At 40.5% G+C, this 22,924-nt stretch overlaps 1 protein-coding gene across 1 annotated transcript; it reads left to right on the top strand.

Annotated features, from left to right (window-relative positions):
- Nucleotides 1–12,121: 12,121 nt before the first annotated feature.
- On the top strand, nt 12,122–16,663 carry LOC307045163 (uncharacterized protein). Its single transcript, XM_079690691.1, has 2 exons — nt 12,122–15,087; nt 15,245–16,663. Exons 1-2 carry the CDS (start codon nt 12,143–12,145, stop codon nt 16,371–16,373), a joined length of 4,074 nt encoding a protein of 1,357 aa, XP_079546817.1. The 5' UTR covers nt 12,122–12,142; the 3' UTR covers nt 16,374–16,663.
- The last annotated feature ends 6,261 nt before the right edge of the window (nt 16,664–22,924 follow it).

The following is a 22,924-nucleotide window of genomic DNA, read 5'->3' as shown; positions in this document are numbered from 1 at the left end:
TTTTATCATTTCAGAAGCAGTTTCAATTATATATACAGTATGGCTCAGAAATAGGTGGTCTCTATTTAATGTTAAATATAAATGTTTTTGTTTTAAAAAACACGTATTTAATTTGATGCTCAGTTGTGAAAGGTGTACGCCTCCCCAAAAATAATGATTGCATTTCGTACTGTGAAGGAAGGTTTAAAGAAGGTTTCTTTTAGTACATTAAGGGAAAAAAGACCCACAAAACAGTACCACACTTTCTTCTCTAAGTTAATGCAAGCATGCAAAGATACAACCTTTTCACCTTTATCTGCTTAAATTAGTCTACATGGTCAGTCCTAAAATCATAAATAAAAATATGTTGCCTATAAGTGTAATTGCAGGACACAGCTGGGCTATAAAGACATGATCAAGACCTCTGAAAAAGCTCATCTCGGGTTGCACACCAAAGATCCCGGTCCTTATCTTGAGTCACTTTAGAGCAGAGCTGTTTCCAGTGCATCACAAATAATTTCTTTGTTTGTACTTTGAACGAATGTGCACAGAACACTGCAGCGCTGATCCCTCCTTGTATTACCTTTTTTTTTCTCAACTGGAAAAAGCTATTGCCTTTGTGATTACTCTCTGAGCCTGTTCGCCAGGCTACAGAGAAGCGCCGTCTGCGAATCCATTGAAAGTCACTGTGGGAAACGCAGGAAATCACCGACTGAAGCCAAAGTGTACCAAACCGTTTGAGAGGAAAATAGAATCACAAAAAAACTCAACTTGTCATAATAACTCACAGGAACACAATGGACACTTTAAACTGGTGATTGAACAAGGATAGGAATATATTTCATCTGGAAGAAAAATGCAATAAAGTTGTTGACCTTGATGGAAAATAACTGCTTGTGTTCCCTCAACTAACTACTCTGAAACCTGGGACCCATAGCTCCAGTAGCAGGCTCTTCTTAGGGTATTTGCCCTAAACATTTTAACATGTGTTTGCAAAAATAATTGTACACATCTGAGGAGAAATGTTCTTGGTAGTCACAACCAAATAACCTAATACCTTTAATTTACTTTAACAAGCACACATGAATAGCATTGGGGCTTCAAATGTATTCCCTTCACTAATGTATTTCCTCATTTAATCCTTACTGGATGAACGTGATTGGGAAGTGCTTGAAATGCTTTTGTGGTTTAAAGCCCATACAGTATGTATAGGATTTGAAATTTGAAACTGATTTAAACAGCCATTAATTACACATTTACATTACATGTATGGGATTTGAAACAACAAGAACTTGCTGAATAATTTAAAAAAACTATTAACTTTTTTTTTTTTTTTGGGATATTGGGCGTGGCCAGAAAATAGAGCTGGAAAAAAGCAACATTTTGCTTAATTGACATTTCTAGATATAGGAGCTATAGAAGGACCAGTAAGATGCGACATTACAAGCTGTTTTAATCATTCATGTGCTCTTTATGAGTCGTCCTATAGAGGAAACTACTCAATCGATTAGTCATTTATGTCTGTCTGTCTGTCTGTTTGGTTCTCTTTGTCTGTTTCTCTGTGTCTCTGTTTCTCTATCTCCCCGTCCGGCTTTATCCTGGCTCCCTCTCATTCTGTTCCCACAACAGCCTCCCCCCCCCCCCGCTGCGTTGATAACAACCTCCACAAAATACCCTGTAGAAAACACATCGTCCTTGATCCGAGATTGCACCATCCTCTCTGTTCAAAGGCATTACTTCCTTTCCAGGAGACTTGGTTACCAAACAAGAGAGAGATTACAGGGTTCTCTATTGATTCATTGATATAGCTTAGTCAGTCCAACCTTGGATTTGTCTCAACTTAAAGGTGTAGCTTTATACTCCTGGAAGAAGCTCTGTGGGAAGGCTGCACCTGTTGCTAAAATGCACACACGTGTTCATGTTTTTTTGGTTGTCGTTTCCAAGAGGTAACCGCAATCTCGCCTCCCTCAGTTTGGCTTGTTAAAGTCAGGACAATCTGAGGTGTCGCACTTATTTTGTGCAGAACGACTTTGATTTTGAGTAATACAAAAAAAGGTCAAACATGATGTTTAAACCCAGAAATCCTTGCACATGGACTGAGATTCTAATGCTTTAAAGCCGTTGTGGTGAAGTGGAACTGTGCAAGGACTACTGATAGTATTCACATGATATATGTTGCAGTTCTATTGTAAACGCACAGTAAATAACCAAGCTGGAATTACATTAAAGTACGTTAATAAAAACTTCCATCTTAGTCATTCTCACTATCATAAATGCACAGCTGGGCTCTACAACATCTTTAGTTTGAATTTGAGGCATTGCATAGTTTAATCTCTTTCACAGCATTTTCCAGTCTCTCTAATTCTCTGCATGCTGTGTTTTTATTTGTTTGATATCATATTTGTTTGATTTCATGAGGTGGGGTGGATTATAAGTACACAGCAGCAGTGCAGTTTGCCTTACCTGCAGGCTGCACTTCTGAGTCAGGCCTGAGAGGGAGAAGCCCCCCCCCACCCGCTTCACTCCTCACTCTGTCAACAATGCAGCCCATCTCTGAAATACGACATCTCTTTTTCCTCAACTGTCTCCCCCCCTACGTGCCGCTTTTAGGTATGCAGCACAATACTTTTTCTTTTGTGCCTGTATAAAGGGAAAGTTGACTGAGCATGTATTCTCTTTCAGCACCACCTGCACACTCATATTCACTCAGTCACACCCCTGAGAGCTGCCCTGTGAAATCAGTCTTCAACTGTTGCCACCGCTCTGTGAGAAGAACTAGGGATTATATATTTCTCAAGGGCATTTCGGGACTGACATTACTCACTGTACTCATTGCTTTTTTATGGTTAGAGGGTCTGTTCACACTCTGCTCTTGATTAATGTTGATCAAGTAGCCAACTTCATCATTTGGTCAGTGGCATTTTTGCTGCATTTCAACACCAGAGTGTATAACTGTTTAACTGTGAAACTATTGTGGTCACAGAGGTCATGTCCTCAATGGTTGCCATTTTCTGCAACTTTGGAAGGTGTTATGACCGATGAAAGAGTTTGGGTGCTGGGTTTTCTAAGGCCTATTCTCATATATGTTTATTGAGCAAGTCTGTTTTTAGACAAAACCCTATAAATGTTATAAAGAAAAATGCTCAAAAGTTCAGCCTTGACCTTGAAATATCCATTAAAAGCTAGTGAGAAGACCTATTATGGACTTTATGAAATATTCAACATATCTCAATAATCCTGGCTATGACCCTGATTAAAGCAGCTTGAAAAACTGCTGCAGATGCTCATTTGTCTTAGCTGCAGTTTAAAAATGCACATGTGACTCAGTAGAGTGGAAAGTCAGCTTTACTTACAGATTACTAACCATAGTTCTAGTGAAAAAATAGTGAGGGGCATGCATATAGTTCACAAGAATAGAGCTAATTTGAAGGATAATGAATACCAAACCATGAGGAAACACATGTATTTAAATGTACACTATCAATATAATAGCAACTTAATTAAAGTTAAATGTTTTACTTTTGTAAATATTCTTTAAACTAACATAAGAAAATGACTGGTCAAACACAATAAATCACAATCCCCATCAAAAGATTTTCATGTAAATAAAAAGCAGAAAAAACAATCATATGCACAGAAAATCTTGCTTTCGAGAAACATCGAGTTCAAAATGATTATTTCAAAAAATGAGGCTAGCTCTCATAAAACACTGTCCAGTAAAGGTTGAGAGTTTTCACACCATTGACCAAGAAAAAGAAACACAGTGGCAGACTGGCACTCGATCCTGTGAAAACTGTATAATGACAACAGAATAATGACATCTGAAGCTATTACAGAATGACACATTTGTCTGCACATTATTGTACCAATAGTTAACCTCTTTGTTGTTATTCTTGAACTAAAGATAACATATCTAATAGCCATAATAACGAAGGTGTTAATGAAGGAGGAAGTCAAATGACATGAAGAGAAACAGGAACCGGTGTTCATGACTCCCCCTCTGTTATGACCCAAGCCATTGACAAGTTATTTTTAGCACAACTGTGTGAACTGAAGTCATAACGCATAAACTATGCAAACAGTAGAATTGTGAGCATTAGTGCACAGTCATGTGGGTCCTATCAGAAGGTCAGAACAAAACCCTATGTTTCGGGTCAGAGGACTTTTTGCAATCAGGTCCAAAGTTAGCAGACTGAGCGACTAAACAAACAAATGTTTGTCAAATCCTGAGTATCTCACACAGGTACGGGGCTGTGACAGGTTTTCAACACCCCAGCCTGACAAGTGTTAAAGACTGAGCACACAGGAGAAACATTCTCATCCCTGACAGGTAGGAAATGTGTTGATTTGTTTTTTCTCCTTGAAAGGCACTTAGATGAAAAGCTAAACTGGGACTCGGGGATTGTCTAGATGAATAAAAAATGGGATGGAAGTGGAAAAAAAGGACACAAACAGTGATGTCTCCTCTTGGCTCATTAGGAGTTTTGGCCTGCAGCCAATATTGTAATATAAAACACGGATTCACCTTCTCTATTAATACTTTTATGATATGGTACTATAGATTTTTAACTGGAAGTGTCTGGCATCTCTCCAAAGACTCCAAGAGCTGTTACATATAACAAACAGGTGGCATGTTAGTCCCGTTCCTCCTGTCTGTGAAGGTGTCTTATAGCTCTCTGGAGAAGGATGAATAAAACTAAACGGCAGTAATATATGTCACTTTTGTTTGACAGTAAATTAATAAATGACTCATCATTTTCTTACCTTTTTAGAGGACCTTCAATCCTCTGCCATCACTTAAAGGGGACCTATCATGCAAAATGCACTTTTGTACGTCTTTTATACATGAATATGTGTCCCTGGTGTGTCAGGGAACTCACCAAGTGTCAGAAAACACAACCCTCTCTTTTCCTCCATACCCAAATCTCTAAAAACGGGGCTGCAACGGAGCTGATTATTATTTGAATTGTTCTGACGTCAGAAAAGGGGTGCTCCGCCTATATGGGCAACTCTCCACCTATCAGAGGAATGAGAGACCGCTTGAAAGTGCTGGAGACTCTGTAGTACATATGCCAGGCCTGTAGGTGGCGCTGTAGTCTGCCACAAAAGCAGAATCAGCCCTTGCAAAAACAGGGCTGGAAAAGAGCAAATAGAGCAAAATGAGGCATGGCTAAAATGCATGATCTGTTTGGTATTTTGAAAAAGAAACTTCACAGACATGTTTTATATAGGTATGGCACTACAATATATTATTCAAATATAGCATGATAGTTCCACTTTAATAAAAGCTGTGCTGTACAAAATCAGTGCCATTTTCATCACTTAAGTTTCCAATCAAAACAATATTGAACATTTTAACATATTTCTATTGTAATGGGTTGGATATTACAGTGCTGCAAAAAAAAAGGTTTTTATAATTTAGCTTGATTCCGCAAATTGGCAAAACAGAGAACTACGCTGATGTGACTGTCATGCGCTGTCAAGCAGGAAATATCCCAAGCACATCACTCAGGAGGCCGGTAAGCTTCACTGAGACATATCCTCGCTCGGTATAATATAATGTCTTGCAAATTAACACAACTTTCAAGCAGAAACCTGATTAAGAGGCATTTCCCAGTTATGAAAGATGAAATGCCTAAAATCATGTGAAAATATCAACAGATCAAAGGGAGAGCTTTAGTTTGATGAAAGCTAAAACTGTCGGTTGTGGATGAGCCAATGGAGGAGGGAAACAGTGAAACACTTTACAAAAAAAACTCCACTGTAAAGATATTTCTCAAAGGGTAACGATCAGATATGTTTAGAAATCAGAGGCTCGTCAGAAGCAGAGAAAAATACAATATTAATTGAAGAAAAACAGTGTTAAAACATTATTTTTAATAAAACTTTAATGAAAGCAGGTGAATAACAAATGAATTCTCGCAAAAATACTGATATACAGTATGTTATTTGAAAGTTTACTCTTCCCATTTATTAATGTAAATACTGCTTGACGGTGACACATTTTTACTTCTTTATTAGCTTGCAGGTCTCCCTCCAAAAAACGTTGTTTATTTCCTCTGGGGATTGTTACCATGTGTCATTCTCTCCGTCAAAACAACCAAACTCTCTATTGTTGGTGTGTGTATTGAAGATGAAACAGAAGTATGTTAACCGTGTACACTGTAGTGATTGAAACTTTTTTGCCTTTCTTGGACGGGCAGAGAAATAGACTGACAATGGGGGTAACACTTTATATAACAAGTAATACAAATTGTATTCCTATAGATAACAGCAACTCATACTGTATGCTTCCTCTACGTCGCGGCGCCCTTATCTGGGTGAAAACATTTGCTGTCATTTTCGCAAATTATATGATTTAGGCCTGCAATTTAGAATACCATGCAATGTTTTATCTCCAGAACAAGAAGCCTAAATACAATGGTCAGACAGGCCACAATTACATTGATAAAGATACATTGATACGTTGATTTATAGTTTAATTCAAATAACTATGGGATCGTTTTTGTTGTTTTACGTGCAATACACAACACAGAAGTTTTGAGGCATGATAAAACAATTGTTTCCTCTTGGAGCTAGGCAGTGAAAAAAAGGGTTTCAAAATGTTTTACATACATTTATGAAAAGCTCCTTTTGTTTTCCTTTAATAATTGTGTGATATATCAGGTTTACCCTGAGACCACATACAGGGTCTCAACCCACATAGTTCAACAATGTATATTAAACAAAAAGATGTAACAGTTAGAGAAACAAAGCTGGTGGGAAATGAACGTGTCTTGTTTTCAACAAAAAACACTGAATCCGTTTTAAACAAGTGTTCAGTTTAAGTAATGAATTCCTATCTCACAGACAGAGAATCTATCCATCACACAGAAACAAAGTTGTTGCAGCAGCCCAGAGGAGATATTAGCGTGTGAAGCAGGAACATCTGTATCTCCTCTATACATCTTACTGTGTATGCTGATGCAACATTTTTTCACTAATCTGCTTACATTGTAGAAAAACAACTCTGATTGTGAAGACTCGCTAGATATTTTTGCAGGGAAGCATCTCTCTGTGGGAAACTTTCTCAGAGATGTTTGTTGCTTGAACTCTCTGAACCATCTCTGCACATTTAGATCATTTCGATGTATTAGACGGTGAGCTGTGCACTTGGTGAACTGTGCACTCTCCCTCCAGAGGAAAACATTCATTTAGACACAGCTCCTCATGAGATATTAGTAATGAAATCCCTTCATGCTTGTGCCTGCTAATCACAAGCCTTTGGCCTTGGGTGGGACCAGGACTGCAATCGAACAAAAAGCAGATTTAGAGGCGTGGGAAAGGAGATCAGAATAGCAGGATGTTGCTCTGGTTGAATAGCTGTTTTTTTATCTGAATGGCCTTCAGCCTCCTCTCAATCTTTTCAGCAAACTGAAATCCTATGCCACACGAACAAATGTGATGAGTCAGCTGCTGCCTGTCTGAAACCTTATCTTGTACTTGCAACTACATAGGATCCCATGACAAGTCCTTCTGGGGCCTTGACTGAACGAGTGGATATTCTTGAATGCACATGCTGCATTCACCATCCCAGAAGCCTCGTCTGTCTGCTCAGTACAGTGTGAAGTTGGGGTCCAGTGTGACATCTCATCTTTTTTTTTTCTCTCCTCAGCTGTAAAATGGCTCCAGCCCTCCATTGTCCTGATAACTGTGTGTTGCTGTCTATCTGTCAAGGAGACAACTTCCTCCCTGAGACTCTGTCATTGGTAATTGCGGGCCGAGATAAACTCTGCCGGAACAGCTGGACCCAGCCTCCAACACACAGCGCCAAGGTCAAGCTCTGAAGGACACGCAACAGAAATGGGCCACTTGAGGAAAACAGCCATAACAGTAAAGTCTAGGGCTCATGAGCCAGGATTTTTTTCCACACTAGGCACTTAATTAAGCTTCTTTAAAATACGTCTTTATAACATAACCTCTAACAAACATTACTTTTTAGTGTCACATATCCTGCTCATTTGTCCCTCAACAACTCTGTCAGCTGTGTTGTAACAGTTTTACGATGCTCCAAGTGAACAACTGTAATCAGTTTTATACCAGCGTCTGTGATGGAAGATATTTGGCTCAGGACTGAGTCAAAGGCTGTGCTTTACAATGCCGAGCCGGGCAGCACTTAGAGTTGGGAGCAGTAACTCTGCCTCCAGCTGACAGATAAAGTGAGCAGGTAGTAAATAATAAGAAGCACTAGAAGACCTTGGAGGTGGCCCCTGAACTAATTTAGTGTCCCTTCTTCTGAATTTAAATTAGACTGTAATCCACAACTGCTTTTTCAAATCACAAAAATATGCTGTCAGTGCAGCTGCTGCTCCGGAACCAGAGCACACCGTGTAGGCAGGTGGTCACCGCTGGGCTGCCCACTTTGCACAATAGGAAACAAAGCGAGAAATAAGATACTGCATCACAGATTTTGAATCATCGGAAGGACTCTCAGTAGTATTAAATATTTATGGGATGAGGCTTTCTCTCAATAACTACGAAAACGTCCCTGTCATCAATCTTTGTCATTTATCAGACGAGTGCTCACTTTCACTTGGGAGGAATGAAAAACTTGGGCATATGGATATCTATCCGAAATCAGTGGGAGAGAAGTAGAAATCAATACAAGGGTTTGTTACCGGCAACATTTAGATAAAAGAAAATGTCACCAGCCAGACGTCCAGCCGACAGAGAGACAGATACAAAGTATGGAAACCCTGTACCCGGATCTGTCTCCTTCCGTTTATGGGTTTCTGTCCCCTTCACTTTAACACGCTCACCAAACTGAACGGTCTATTCTCCTTCCCCTGGGACACATATTGGATGAAAGTACAGTCGCTACTCATTAAGTTTGCCAAGAATATGATATAAGCAGCAGAAACTGTGACCTATTTTACATCCAGGTGTGTTTCTTTAAGACTAGGGCAATAAATCAAATACATATAACATTTAATATATTTTTACATTAGCAAGGATCTCAATGTACCCAAGTCTTTGCTGAATTGAAAAATTATTCGAATCATATGCGTGAAACGTAATTAAAAAAACCTTCCCAGAAGTACTACACTACCAAACTTTACCAAGGAACAAATTCATTTTTAAAAGGACATCTGTGTAGCATACTGAAAGGGTAGAGTATGACAGAGCTTGGCATTTTACAGAGAAGAGCCCAGCAAAAGATGCTATATAATTGCTTTATGGTAAATGTGGGATGTAGTGTTATTGATCTAAAGTCAGGTTAGTTAGATATAGTGGTTTCTGCTGCTTCAATTTTGACTATTCTTGTTTTATTCTTCTCTTGTGAGTCCCCACACTTTAAGGAAGTTAAATACAATAATTTCCTTGTTGTCAAACTATAAGTTGCTACAGTACATCTCATTCCACGCAATTAATATCTTAAGTGTGTTATTGTCTGCAATCATCTCTAAACCCTCTCCTTTGTGCCTGATATGCATGAGGAAAATATGTAATTAATATTAATAATAATATTATGACTTTTATATGGATTCGCTGAATTGTACTGAATGACATGTCTGAATTGAAATGACTGTAATTGGAAAAATGAACACTATAAGCTTTAACTTGTAGAAATATAAAATAACTAAGGCAGTGCAATGAGAGTTACACAAACCAAAATAAAGCCAGGTGGCACACAATAATCACATCATGTATCAAGACTCAGGTCATGTGAAAACTGACAGCTGATGCATATTCATACATGTATTATATTCGTATATGATCAGGAAACAGGGGCTGCCTTCATCAGCAGTGGCCTTTAATGCTTATGATACAAAAAATAGTGGCATCTAATAGGGTTACGTTGGTCTTATTATGCAAAACAGGTGGGTCAAAGTGGGGTGAGAGCCGCAGAGAACGCATATCTGAGCGTTCAGATGGCCCATGGGGGGGCAGAGAGAGTTGATGTTAGTGTCCCATGCCACCTGCGGCTTGCTGTGCAGCAAGTAGTCCAGCGAATCCCTCCTATAATGAAATTTGACATGCTGGAGATGACAGGTGCCATGACAGCACTATGGTGGAAGGGGAGGGGGATGTGAATTCTCATAAGTTACCACACCTGTGCACCCCTGCTCCGCTGTTCCAAGGTGAGTGTGTGATGGAAGTGCTGGTGATTTCTAAGTCGACAGGTGATACATCATTCAGCAGAGTTCCTCAGAGATATACTCTCAGCAGAATAATGACAGGAGTGGCGACACTAGCACATCTGAATAATCATGTGGCATTAATGTGTAAATGTTGAATGGACCTTGACCTTATGTAGTTGATATCTAGTAGATTGAGGTTCAAATTGTCCTCTAGACAACAGAGCTGTACAGAATTGACTACGCTGAGTTTGCGTACCTGTGTGTGTGTGTGTGCTGAAAGTGAAGTGAAGTATGTGCCTAATTTGAATGATGTTTCTGTTTTAACATGTTTTCAATTGTGCTGTCAAGTCTACCCCAATTAATTTGCAGTTGGAGTCTGCCTTTGTGAAACATTTATCTGCACTCTCTTTTCTCTCACAGATGCGTTCCTCAGTTGCTGTCTCCCAATTGTCACTGTGTGCCGCTCGTAGGCATGACAGACTTGACATTTCATTTGATTTTGTTGTCAGTCTTTCTAATGATCCTGCAGTTGGTGTTAATTAACATCAACTCCCTACAAATTGATTTGAAAAAGTTCCTAAAAGCAACTAGTTCAAACTGACTCTTTCTTCTTTAAACATGCCCAGTATACCTGCAGAAGTCGCATCGTAGGAATGTTTTGAAGATTTACAGACGTATTAGGGATTTTTTAGACTCCATGGGCTTGCAATGTGGCTACAACTACCACTATAAATTATTCATTCAATTAGGCAACTACTTTTATGTTCTACCAGCTGTTGAAGACACATATTGTGACCGAATGCTATACAGCCTTCACAAATAGCACCGGATTGTGTGGTGTTTTTGCAAAATGAATATCACACGCAAAATATGTATAATAGTACCCTCTAAAAAATGTATATCTAGAGCCACTGCGTGAAATACTGATGCTATTGATATTAACACAGATTACACCATATAAATATTGGACCCTGGTGTACAAGTCCTGTGGGTAGATAATCCAGAAACATGAAAAACGCTTTCATCATCTATGAGCAACCTTAATTGGGATGAATGGGAACTGTCTTGGAACACTGTTTCTAGCTCTCATAATATATCCATGAGTGGCACAGCTGCTCACCATGCACTGTACCACCAGAGCAAGAGCTCTGGAATCTCCCCAATGAAAATAATACTTTACACGTGTCATTATTAACGCTGTGCTGAAATTATAATTCAGTGAGTATGGAACACACAGAAGTGACAGTGAACACAAGTGAGACAATGAATCTGGGCCAAATCTGACAGGCGATTCTGGCTCCTATCCATTCTTCCAGATGCCAGTTCCTTCACGTGACACACTTACTTTAATGAACACTATCTGGCGATGTATAAATGCAAAAAAAAGCACATGGAAAACGTCTGCGTCCTTGATAGTCCGGCAGCCAAAGTGGATTATTTGGCCTAGCCTCGTTTTGACTGTTAAAGTTTTTTTTATTGCTGATTATCAATCATTTATATGTATATAATGATATCCAGGTGGGTGTGGAGTTCTCACCTTTGGGGAAATTGAGAAAATCGAGAAAATCCAAGATGGCCGCCACCGAACGCTTAAAATCCAGATGTGTTAATATCTCCATGACTATAGAAGGGACAATAATGACCAATATGTCGTTTTATATGTTTTCAGATACAAGGAATCAGATGAAACCATTATTGTAATGATAGTTCTTTGTCTCTTTGCAGAAGTGATGGATGAACAGTGCATATTCAAGTCGAAATACGGAGACCAATGTGATGACAGGCAGCCATGTTCTAAAAGTGCCGGATCGTCCCGGATAATCTCAATCATACAAGCAAGCCAGACGTACAAAGACAGTTTGTTCACTGAGCTGGAAACTCAGTTCAGCACCGATCCAGACCTGAGTGTGTTCTATCACAAAAATTGTGTTTCACGGTACACATCAAAAACTAATTTGGCAAAATATTTGAAAGCTGACACTGATGAAGAAGCCAGACCGTCTACAAAACCCCTTCGCCGTTCGTCAAGCGTCTTTGACTTTATGCACCACTGTCTGTATTGCGGGCAGCTATGTGAACTAAACAAGAATGAACGACATCCAGAACGATGGCGACCTGCGTACCTCTGTCGTTCTACTCATTCGGAGCATAGTGGAGAGCCATATAAGGTGTATTTACTTGAGAAATGCGATTCCAGGGCAGACAGTTGGGCCAATGATGTCAGGCATCGAGTGCAAGGTGCGTTGAGTGACTTGCATGCAGTGGAGGCACGCTATCACAGAGATTGTATGAGTCGCTTTTTCACCAACAAATATCTATCACAACATGATCACCTTGAACAAGCAACTGGAGCGATCATTGACATAGGCCTGGATCATACTTTGAAGGAGCTGAAAGCTGACAAACATCGGATATGGAACTCACTCGAATTATTCCATGAATACTCAAGCAACTCTGGCAGGACACTTAGTAGGCGAAGACTTCTCGAAGAGCTGCGGCAGCATTTTGGCAGTGAACTTCTTGTCCTATCCGCCCCAGGCTTTGCAAGCATAGTCACATTCACAGAAAATACTGCCAAAACGCTCAAACTAGTGAAAGATGATGAAGAGGATGACATCTCACGAAGTATTGCCAAAGTCAGCAAACAAGTTGTGCGAGAATGCAAGGCCGTGGAGCACGATAAGTCTTCATACAACAAACACATTGATAAACATATAGCCAGCCAGTCGGTTTCAGACACTTTGCAAGATCTGCTGACAGCTATTTCTCCCAAATTGGAAACATCATTGCCAGCTCTGCTGATTGGAAACATCATTCCCAGCATTGTAACTAATCGAGCAACAGATCTTCAAGTAGCACTGGGCATATTGATGCGCGACTCCAAGGAATTACTGACTCATATGTATGACTATCGTGTTACATGCAGCTACGATGAAATCCAGCGTTTCAAGAAGTCCGCTGCACTTGCGGTAGCACATGATCTCACTGAGCAAGGAATATCTGATGCACAGCAAGGCTTGGTGCAGGTGGTGTCCGATAATTTCGACACAGATATTTCGACCCCCAATGGCAAGGCATCCACACATTCTCTAGCCATGATTATCATGCAACCATCAACACATTATGAAGACGTACAAGGACCTGACACCATCAGGCGAATCAAAAAGGAAGAAGTGTGCCAACCAATACCAGACGACAACGACTCATTTGTTGTATACTATGGGCAAAAGAAACCAGAGATGCCCAGCATACCTACTGCTTCACTTTCATCAGAACTCCAAGTGATGATGGATGTATCACGGAAAAGAGCAGCCGAGAATGACTTTGCATTTTTCAATGATGTCGTTACACGGGTAGGCTGCCCAGAGTTCAATGGTTACAACACCCGGTTGTGTCGAGAGCAAGGTCACACCCTCAAGCCAAAAACCAACATTGTATATCTACCTCTGATAGACATGCCGCCAGCATATCCGTCAACAATGATGGCAGCAATGAAGAAAGCACAGCAACTATCGCATAAAGTCGGACAAGAGTATGTGGTGTTCACAGCCGACTTGCAACTCTATCGCATAGCTTTACATGTCCAATGGGAAAATCCGATTCAACTTGGAAATATCCACCTTCGTCTTGGTGGAATGCACTTATTAATGAGTTATTGTGGTTCCATTGGCACCCTTATGGCTGACACAGGCATTGTTGAAATACTTAGCCCTGTGTTTGGTGGCGTTCTGAAGATGCTGAGTGGCAAAAAATTCCCACAAAATGTTAGAGCTCTCAGAATGCTAGTTGAGGAACTACTTCGGTCCATCTTCACCAATCACCAACTAGAATGCATGGCTGATCTTACCGACATCTTGGACGACCTCGCTTCTCAGAGTAGAACAACAAAGCTTTGGGTGGAGTGTCTCATCAAACCCATGTTTCTCGTTCTCCAGTTCATCCGTGCTGAGAGGGAGGCTGATTGGCCGTTGCATCTAGCAACTGTCAAAGATATGATTCCGCTGTTTTTCGCTGCAGGCCATGTACACTATGCTCGGTATGCATTGTACTATCTACGATCAATGCATGGCCTTCCCAAGAACGTTTCCGATCAATTCATGAAGGGACAGCATACAATGCACCATAACTCTGGGCTTTTCAATGGCATTTGGAGCGATATGGCCATTGAAACAACCTTTATGCGGTACGGCAAAGGGAAAAGTGGAATCGTCGGAATAACACTCAAACCAGAAACCCTCAAGACATGGGCGTATAGCTTGCACACATGTCACAGTGTGATTCGTGACTTGAGCGAAATGAGAGAACGAGATCACTCACAGAGCCAAACTCAGCATAAGGAAGAAACACCAGGAAGAATCAAGGGTGATCTTAAAGACAGACAAGCTCTGCGTGACAAACTTGAACTATGTACAGATCCACTCGATCCCAAGCATCCCAAAGGCTTACTGAATATTGTTACCGGACAAATTTTGACCCACCAATCAATCAATGTGGACACTGCAGCAGCAATAGGTCATACCCAGATGCAGTCGTTTGAGGAGAGCTGGCCTGCAGGATTCCATGCCACCATACCCAAACTAGTTACCACCATGTCATTGTCTCGTAAACACATTAAAGTAGGAGACACGAACGTGTTTGACACAGAGGTCATATATGCACGGGCCATGGGCTTGCAACGTAGTTCACGGGATCTAGACACAGACACACTCATGTGTCATGAACTGGCGCCTGTTCCAACAGCTATGTTCGATCAGCAAGGAAACATGAGAGATGCTAAAACAAAATCATACCTTAAAAACGCCCTAAAGGTAGACGTATCACGAAGGCTCGCAGAACAGGATGTGCACACAACATTCCTCGATGGATGTGCTATCCTTTGGGTAGTGCCATGGCCAACATCTGGAACTGTACAAGACTACCTCGACCTGTTCCGAAAGTATCTGCGCACACACTTGACGACCAGTGATGTCTATCTAGTCTTTGACAGGTAGGCAATGTATTAAATACATATTGCTTTAGAGTCTAGCATAACACTAGCTATATTGATCAAAATTCACAACATCAGTACACATACATGTATGTTTGCAGTTATGAAATATTCGCATTGACCCGATGTTAATGATTCGATTGTATTGATATTTCAGATACATTGAGGGTAGTACGAAGGAGTCGACACGCCGCGGACGCGACAAAGGAGCCAGTAGAACCTACACGCTGCGTTGCACAGCCCGACTACCACCACAAAAAGTTGTGCTCACCGTCACTTCCAATAAAGCGCAATTAATTGACCTGATTGTCGAGGACATAGTATCGCACAAAATAGACTTCCAAACTCATAAACTGGTTGTCACTGGCAGTGATCCGGTGCCACTTGAGATCGAAGGTGGACAAATGAACAAACGGCCAGACATGACCACTACACAGGAGGAGGGTGATACCCTGAACATACAACAGGTATCACGTGTGCAGACTGGCACTGTCCTGGTAGTTGCAGATGACACAGACATCTTTGTTCTCTTGTTGCACTTCTGCCACCTGGGCAAGATAACCTCGCATGTTCTGATGGTTTCCCCAATCCATGGCCGAACTGTTTTGGATGTCAACGCCGCAGTGGAAAAACACAAGAGCATCATCCCTGATTTACTGGCTGCTCACGGTCTAACAGGCTGTGACACAGTCGCGTCTTACTTCGGTATCGGCAAGGCAGTTGCACTCAAGGCTCTAAGAACCGGCAAATATAAACTTGATTTGGTGGGCAACATGGAATCAGAGGTTACAGATGTAATAGACCAATCAACAAAGTTCATGTTGGCATGTTACGGTCAGCCCAATTGCAAGTCTCTCACAGAAGCACGACAAAAAGCATGGTCCTCAAAGATTGGTAGAAGCAAAGCCACAGCTCCAAAACTCTGCTCACTTCCACCGACTGCCGAGGCATTTAAAGCAAATGTAGCCAGAGCGCATCTTCAAGTTGGTGTTTGGCGACGTTCTCTGGAAGCCTGCCCAGCAGCAATTGACCCCACTGCTCATGGATGGTCACGCGACGTCGCATCCGGAGCACTTGTACCAACTATGGTGCCTGTTAACACCCCGCTTGTCCCACCAGAGCTGCTATCTCTCATCAAGTGCACATGCCACAGCCAAAATCCATGCAGTACACAACGGTGTAGTTGCAAAAAAGCAAGTATGGCGTGTACTGAGTTCTGTTCTTGCCAGGGTGGAGGTACTTGCCAGAATGATCACCAAGATGTTGTGGACGATGCAGACGACTGAAACCCAACAATCGTAACATACTAAGCTTGTTATTATGTCTGTATCATATGTTCTATAATATATATATGTTACTATGTCTACCCGCACTTGTATTACATGCATAAATGTATATGTTTGAAATATATTGTAGCAGTTAAACATAAAGGTTACATAACTATGCATGTATTAATGATTGGATGGGACCGTTTGTGTCTCATTTTTATGTGAAGACGAACTGCAAAATATATAGATGTATATCACAGAAACTGCTATTTTGAATTATATGTGCCAGATGCATGTCGACTACTTGCCGAATTTTATGCCATTCAGAACATCAAATATTATATTCAATTTTTGTCGCATATTGCAAAAAACAAGTTTTATGTTGTTTGTATCATTACAATGATGGTTTCATCTGATTCCTTGTATCTGAAAACATATAAAACGACATATTGGTCATTATTGTCCCTTCTATAGTCATGGAGATATTAACAAATCTGGATTTTAAGCGTTCGGTGGCGGCCATCTTGGATTTTCTCAATTATCTCAATTTCCCCAAAGGTGAGAACTCCACACCCAATTGGGTATCATTATATACATATAAGTGATTAATAATCAGCAATAAAAAAAACTTTAACAACCAAAACGAGGTTAGGGCCTTGGCTGCCAGACTATGATTGTTTTTTAGGAAAAAGTGTTATTTTTCTTCACCAATACATTACATTTCTAAACCTTTTGTATTTTTCATCTAGCTTACTTCAATTGATTGGACATCTCTGCTGCAAGCTGCTCTCTCCTGGTATTGCCAACTACTGGTGTACTGCGGTGTGTTCACATTCCATGGTAATTACCTCATTAAGAGAGTCACTAGTTAAATTCATCAATAAACGTATTCGAAAGTCACCAAATGTAACAGAACATTAATGCAGGTTCGATGTTGGAAACATTCTAGTGATGTTCAGCAGTACACGCTTGAGTTTCTGGATCTAGATTAGATTAGATTTTGGACCTGCAACTTTTGGGATACATCAAGGGTTGTAGAATGGTGAGTGTGTTTAACACAAAATAATTTACACATTACTTTATTTACTTTTATCTTTGGTGGAAAGCAGCACCCTCACTGTACTGTGAATCAGCTTTTTATTGATGTCAGCCTGTAGCTGGTTTGACTCAGAAAGTGCAGCAAGTATGACTTATTATACAAATCTTTTTCACAGCTGTTTTATGTTTGCTTTGCACTCAAGAAACACACCCCAGAGAGTGGAATGATCACCAAGTGACACTAGTTATCTGACTATAACCAAATGTTGCCCACTTTTTGTTTCTTTGTTAACCATTATGCTGCTATTATTATGTAGATATTATGCATAGTATTTCCAATGAAAAGTGAAGTATGGTTTGCTGCCAGTAATCAAGCATATATACAAGTGAACATGAAGCACTACATATACATCAAATACATATTATTATTATTATTTTTAGTAATACATAAAATAGCTCTATAATCATCAATTACACTTAATGTTCTAACAAATGTATCACAATTAACCACCAGCTCATAGCAAGTAATGAAGTTGTTCTTCCATGATGTGATTAGTGGCATGCAGTATTGGCAAGTTCATTTGTGAGTTTAGCAACCCGCAGAAGATCAATGGCGCCTTAACGTCAGCCTCATGTTTGGTATTCCGAACAGAAAACCATCTTCTGCAGAAATTGTTTCATACATAAAACATCAGTTTTTATTTATGTTTTCATTACAACGGTTAGCTTCGTTACAGATACACACTTTTTTATGCAGCCCCCAGTTTTCAGTTATTTTTTTCTACGCCATTGCTGTATGACACAGGTTTGCTCAAACTTGCTCATGTGGGTAGTATAGATTTATCTTTTTCAATTTAGATATCAAGCAACTGATGAATGATTCATTAGGTGTTTTTGGTAAGAGAGTGATAAGAAAAAGTAAAAGGTGTATTTCAGAGATAGCAGCGTGCTTCAAGAATTAGCAATTTCCGCAGGTAGATGTCCAACCAATTTGGTCGGGACTGAAATATATCAACAACTATTGGATTGATTGGTATGGAATTTTATGTTGGTATTCATGTTCCTCATTGTATTTCCATCATCTTCACCAATGTTTGATGATAATAAAAAAAATGCTATTGCAAATGTTTTGGTTTGTTACTTTCTTTAAACCAGATAATTTTTTCAAATTGATGACTATCACACAATATAATATAGTTTAAGTTAAAAAGAAGAAAGGCAAAATCTCCTGGTATTTTCCTCCAGTTGTTGTTATAAGGAGAGGCACCATGGTGAGGGACAGAAAGATATCTGAATTTGTTATCTTATTGACGTCAGTGCAAAGAATAGATTTCAAATCCTTTCTAATCTCATGTCATTTGGACATTTCTCACTTCATCTTAGCATGGAACTTGTTAGGAGCATCGTGCATCACTTTCTCACTTACTGTGTCTGAACATTTAAATTAGGTCACTCATCAAGTTTTGTCCCAAAAAAGTCATACTTTCATTGGGCAAACAAATGACAGTGATACAACCCAACCTGGTTTACTACAGCGCCTCATCCCACCTCCTTAAATCATCCCCTGGACTTCTGCAACCAAACCAGCCTGCAGCTCAGATGAAATGTACCTTACCAAATGATGGGGACAGGCTTCTCGTTCACAAATTGAAAACGTTGGTGTAACACAAATCTGCTAAGGCTTGTGTTTCTATGATGTGGTGTAACCTTCTGTTTTCTTTCACCACCATCGATATTGCCTCTGTTCAGACTGAACTGTCCCTGCTGACTCTCCAGTGGAGGGTGGAGAGTCTCTCTACACATCATCAGTCACAGACTCCACTAAATCATTCCCCTCTCACAAATCTCCTCCACTGTCTATCTGCTATCTCTGCGCTAACATGTATTAATCAAAACAACAACAAAAGATGTTTCCTGTTCTCAATAGAATTTGAAGTTGCTCTGAATATGAGCGTTAATATTAAAAGTATTCAAATAAGGGGATGATACAAATATCTTGTGAATATTTCAGGAGGTATTTTGCAATCAAAACAAACATTTCACTGTTATTTATTATTGTTGATGCTGCTGATGTTTGAAGGTGACTCTCCATGAGCCCAAACCTGATCTGATATTCCTCTTAAACTGCCTGCATTCTTCCAAAGAGGAAACACCGCGCCTAGTCCAAAGCTATGTGTTTGGATTTACGCTTTTGACAGCCAGGCAGAGTAAATATTTTTTGGGACAATTTTCTAATTCACCTCTCCACAATAGCAGGCTGTTATTGCAGCAAAATGTTGCTGCTACAAGCAATTATGGCTAAAGGGCTCAACAAGCTGGGCTTAGTGAACTATTGTTCGCATCAATCCCTTCAAGAATATGAGATTTAATGCATGAGAGGTGAGACTTTTCATTCCACTCTACAGCAATGAAGCTTTGTCCAATGTATTTGTTTGGAGCTAAGGTATTGTTGTTGCTGCCACGACAATTTATTCCTGGCCAAGCTAATTTAAATTGCCCCATAGATAACATGCTTAAACACACAATGCCATATTGCATTTTGCCATGCATTTGCAGCTGTAAGGAATGTGTTCGGTTTGTTTGTTTTTTTCAGAAAATAAAGGAATCATGTTTTAATCATGGCCTCTATTTATTTTATGTTTAACCGAGGTCATGTTGGTAACATTTCTGGGAACATTTTCTGGAGGAGTGTGCAATAAAAATACTCTCCTGTCAAAGTCTACATTCGCTGGTCCTCTGTGTACCCTCCTGCAGGATAAAAACTGCAATGTGTATTCAAAAGCATCTACTTTTTTCATACTATCATGTATGCCAGTGTGAAGGCTATTACTTTTACTATTCAGCCTTTCAACCCATTAAGGAACTCTTCAGGCAGTTTAGGCTACATAAAATCATTTTGCAAATGATAGGGCTGTAGACAGTGGTGACTCCTGTCATCTCCTGGGACCTCACTGAAACACCTCAGGCGCTAAGTGGTGGTGCTACGGCCCTTGCCCTTATTGTTTAGGTTGAAAAATGCCCTTTTGAAACAGCAACTCAACACTTATTGTCTTTCACATGTATCTATCATCTGTACAAGGAGCCCCTGAAAGAGAGTACTTTGTATAGTACTATCCCAGGGGAGACAACAGAAGACACTTGTGACTAATATGCTGTTGGTGACCCTCCAGGCGTCACTCTGGCCATTCAGCATGTCTATGGCACCTGGCTGTGAGTACCATTGGCCTGGGTCGCTATGCCTCCGGGGGGGGGGGTTTGGGGTGAGGTTAAAGTTTTTGTTTTCAACCGTTCTGCTGAAACATGCCAACATCGGGGGGGGGGGGGGGGGGTTGGCAGGGAAACGGGGTTCAGGGGGAGTGGCTGTACGGCTGTACCCGTAGGCAGGGGCGCCGCCAGGGATTTTGGGCCCCATGAAAATATATATCACATTGGGCCCCACCACCAGGCACATGCCACGCAAACCAAGCACAATTGCTGTAACCACACCTCCAGAACCCAACCGACTCATTTATGCTTTAAATAACTCTACCTGCACAGGCTTGCATCTATCTTGTAGTCCAATACTAAGCGATCAATATTTACTGACACTGAGCTGTGAACATATAACACTGTGCAGACTGCAAATTCTACTGCAACATTCTGCTGCAGTAGAATTCACTATTTGATATAACACTAACATTCCTGACAATAGACCTCAATAGTAATCTTTTATGGTGTACATGCCTTTTTAATAACATTTTTGAATGGAACATTCGTAAATCAAAATAAATATAACTTAAATATACATGATCATTTAAATTAAAATAAAGTGAACATTAACACCAATATTATCAATTATAAAAATGCTATCACAAAAAAAAAAACATAAGCAGCAGATTTTCTAATTAAATATACATACCAACTACAAAATAAGCGGGTATTAAAGTGTAAATGGACAACAAAACGGAAATGAAAAGGCCTGATGGTGGTGTTAAATCAGAGCAAAACTGGGTGACATACTGTCACTCTCTCTTGCCTTTCTCTCCTTTCTTTTCTTTTTTGAAAGCCTGACTTTGTTAGTCGTTGAGACATCGTACACACGTAAGTACTCGCATCCCTGCCTCACATGCTCTCACTCTGCTAGAAAGAGCGGTGCCGCACAGCGTTTGGAGACAGGACCAAACCATTACATGTAAATAGAGGGGGTAACAGAGGCTTTGGATAATTAACTTTTAGAACAAAAAAAGTGAAATGAATCGTAAGTTTAGTGAGTATATTATCAATATAATGTTATATTAATGTTAATTATTGATGATTGATGAAAGGTTACTTAAAAAAAATTTCTTAATGTTCTACAATTTTTGGGGCCCCTGTCAGTCACGGGCCCTTAGAATCGTCCTAACTTTTCACCCCCTTACGGCGCCCCTGCCCGTAGGATAGAAAAGGAGGAAGTGACGTCTGACTCAGAGGTTGCGCGGCTGTGGAGAAGAACGTGTTGCCCACATTCTGTTACTGAGTTAGGCTAGTTAGCTAGCAGGTTTATTGTTTTGGGTGCAGTCATTTTTGCCTCCACTTGCTGTTCAAATAAATGTTGAAAGAAAAAGTAAATCTGTTTACAGTTCTGTTTTATATGGGTGTTGAAGAAGAAGAAGAAGAAGAAGAAGAAGAATTGGGAGGGATGAAACCCTCTTTAATGGTCACACATGTAGAGCACACAGCACACAGAGTGAAATGTGTTCTCTGCTTTTAACCCATCCTAGTACTAGGAGTCTAGTACTAGGAGCAGTGGGCAGCTATTGTACAGCGCCCGGGGAGCAATGGGATTGAGGGGGGAAGGGGGATGTCCGGTGCCTTGCTCAAGGGCACCACTGCAGGGCAGGAGGTGAACTGGGACCTCTCCAAGTAGAAGTCCACACTCCAAATGTAGGTCTGGTCGGGGACTTGAACCGGCGACCCTACGGCTCACAGTCCCAGCCCCTACTGACTGCCATAGATTTGCTCTGAAAGTGCACCAGATTGATGCATTTAACTTCAACATTTAAAAATAAATCTTCCCGGGGGAGCTTGTGCCTGGACCCCCCTAGAGGAGGTGAGGTCCACCACCTGCCCACAACCCCTGTTAAATTGTCTCACCCACATTGAGGATGCTTCCTACGCCCATGTTTTATTCCATGTGTCAAGTCAGGCAAATTGGGTCAAAATGTTATTGCATCAATGATCTGTTAACATTAAAATCACTAAATATATGCTGTAACTATTTTTGCTCTAGGCAACTCAAGGGTTGAGCTAATGTGATTACTATATGAATAATTGTCCAAAATAACATAAAATGCATAGGGTTTTTGTTAAGTAACATACTTTCGTCGCCGGCCAGCCGATACATGCCGCGCATTAAGTGGGCCTGTCTGTCAATGAATCCCCAGGCCACTTTTCCCCCCCAGTCCGCCCCTGCTCAAGACCAGACAATTAGAAAAAGAGCTGGACCTCAGGTCAACTTTAAACAAAAAGAACAAAGACTAACTGCTGCCTCTGCTCTCCACTGGAAAACTGTG

This window comes from Notothenia rossii (assembly GCF_949606895.1).
Source record: "Notothenia rossii genome assembly, chromosome: 6".
NCBI lineage: Eukaryota > Metazoa > Chordata > Actinopteri > Perciformes > Nototheniidae > Notothenia > Notothenia rossii.
Note: the sequence above shows the minus strand (reverse complement) of the source record. Positions and strands in the feature narration are given on the sequence as shown.

Bases quoted from the DNA above. Each gene is read 5' to 3' on its own strand.
- LOC307045163 (XM_079690691.1), top strand. From the start codon at position 12,143: ATGCACCACTGTCTGTATTGCGGGCAGCTATGTGAACTAAACAAGAAT. The intron at 15,088-15,244 runs GTAGGCAATGTA...TTGATATTTCAG, and splicing joins GTCTATCTAGTCTTTGACAG to ATACATTGAGGGTAGTACGA.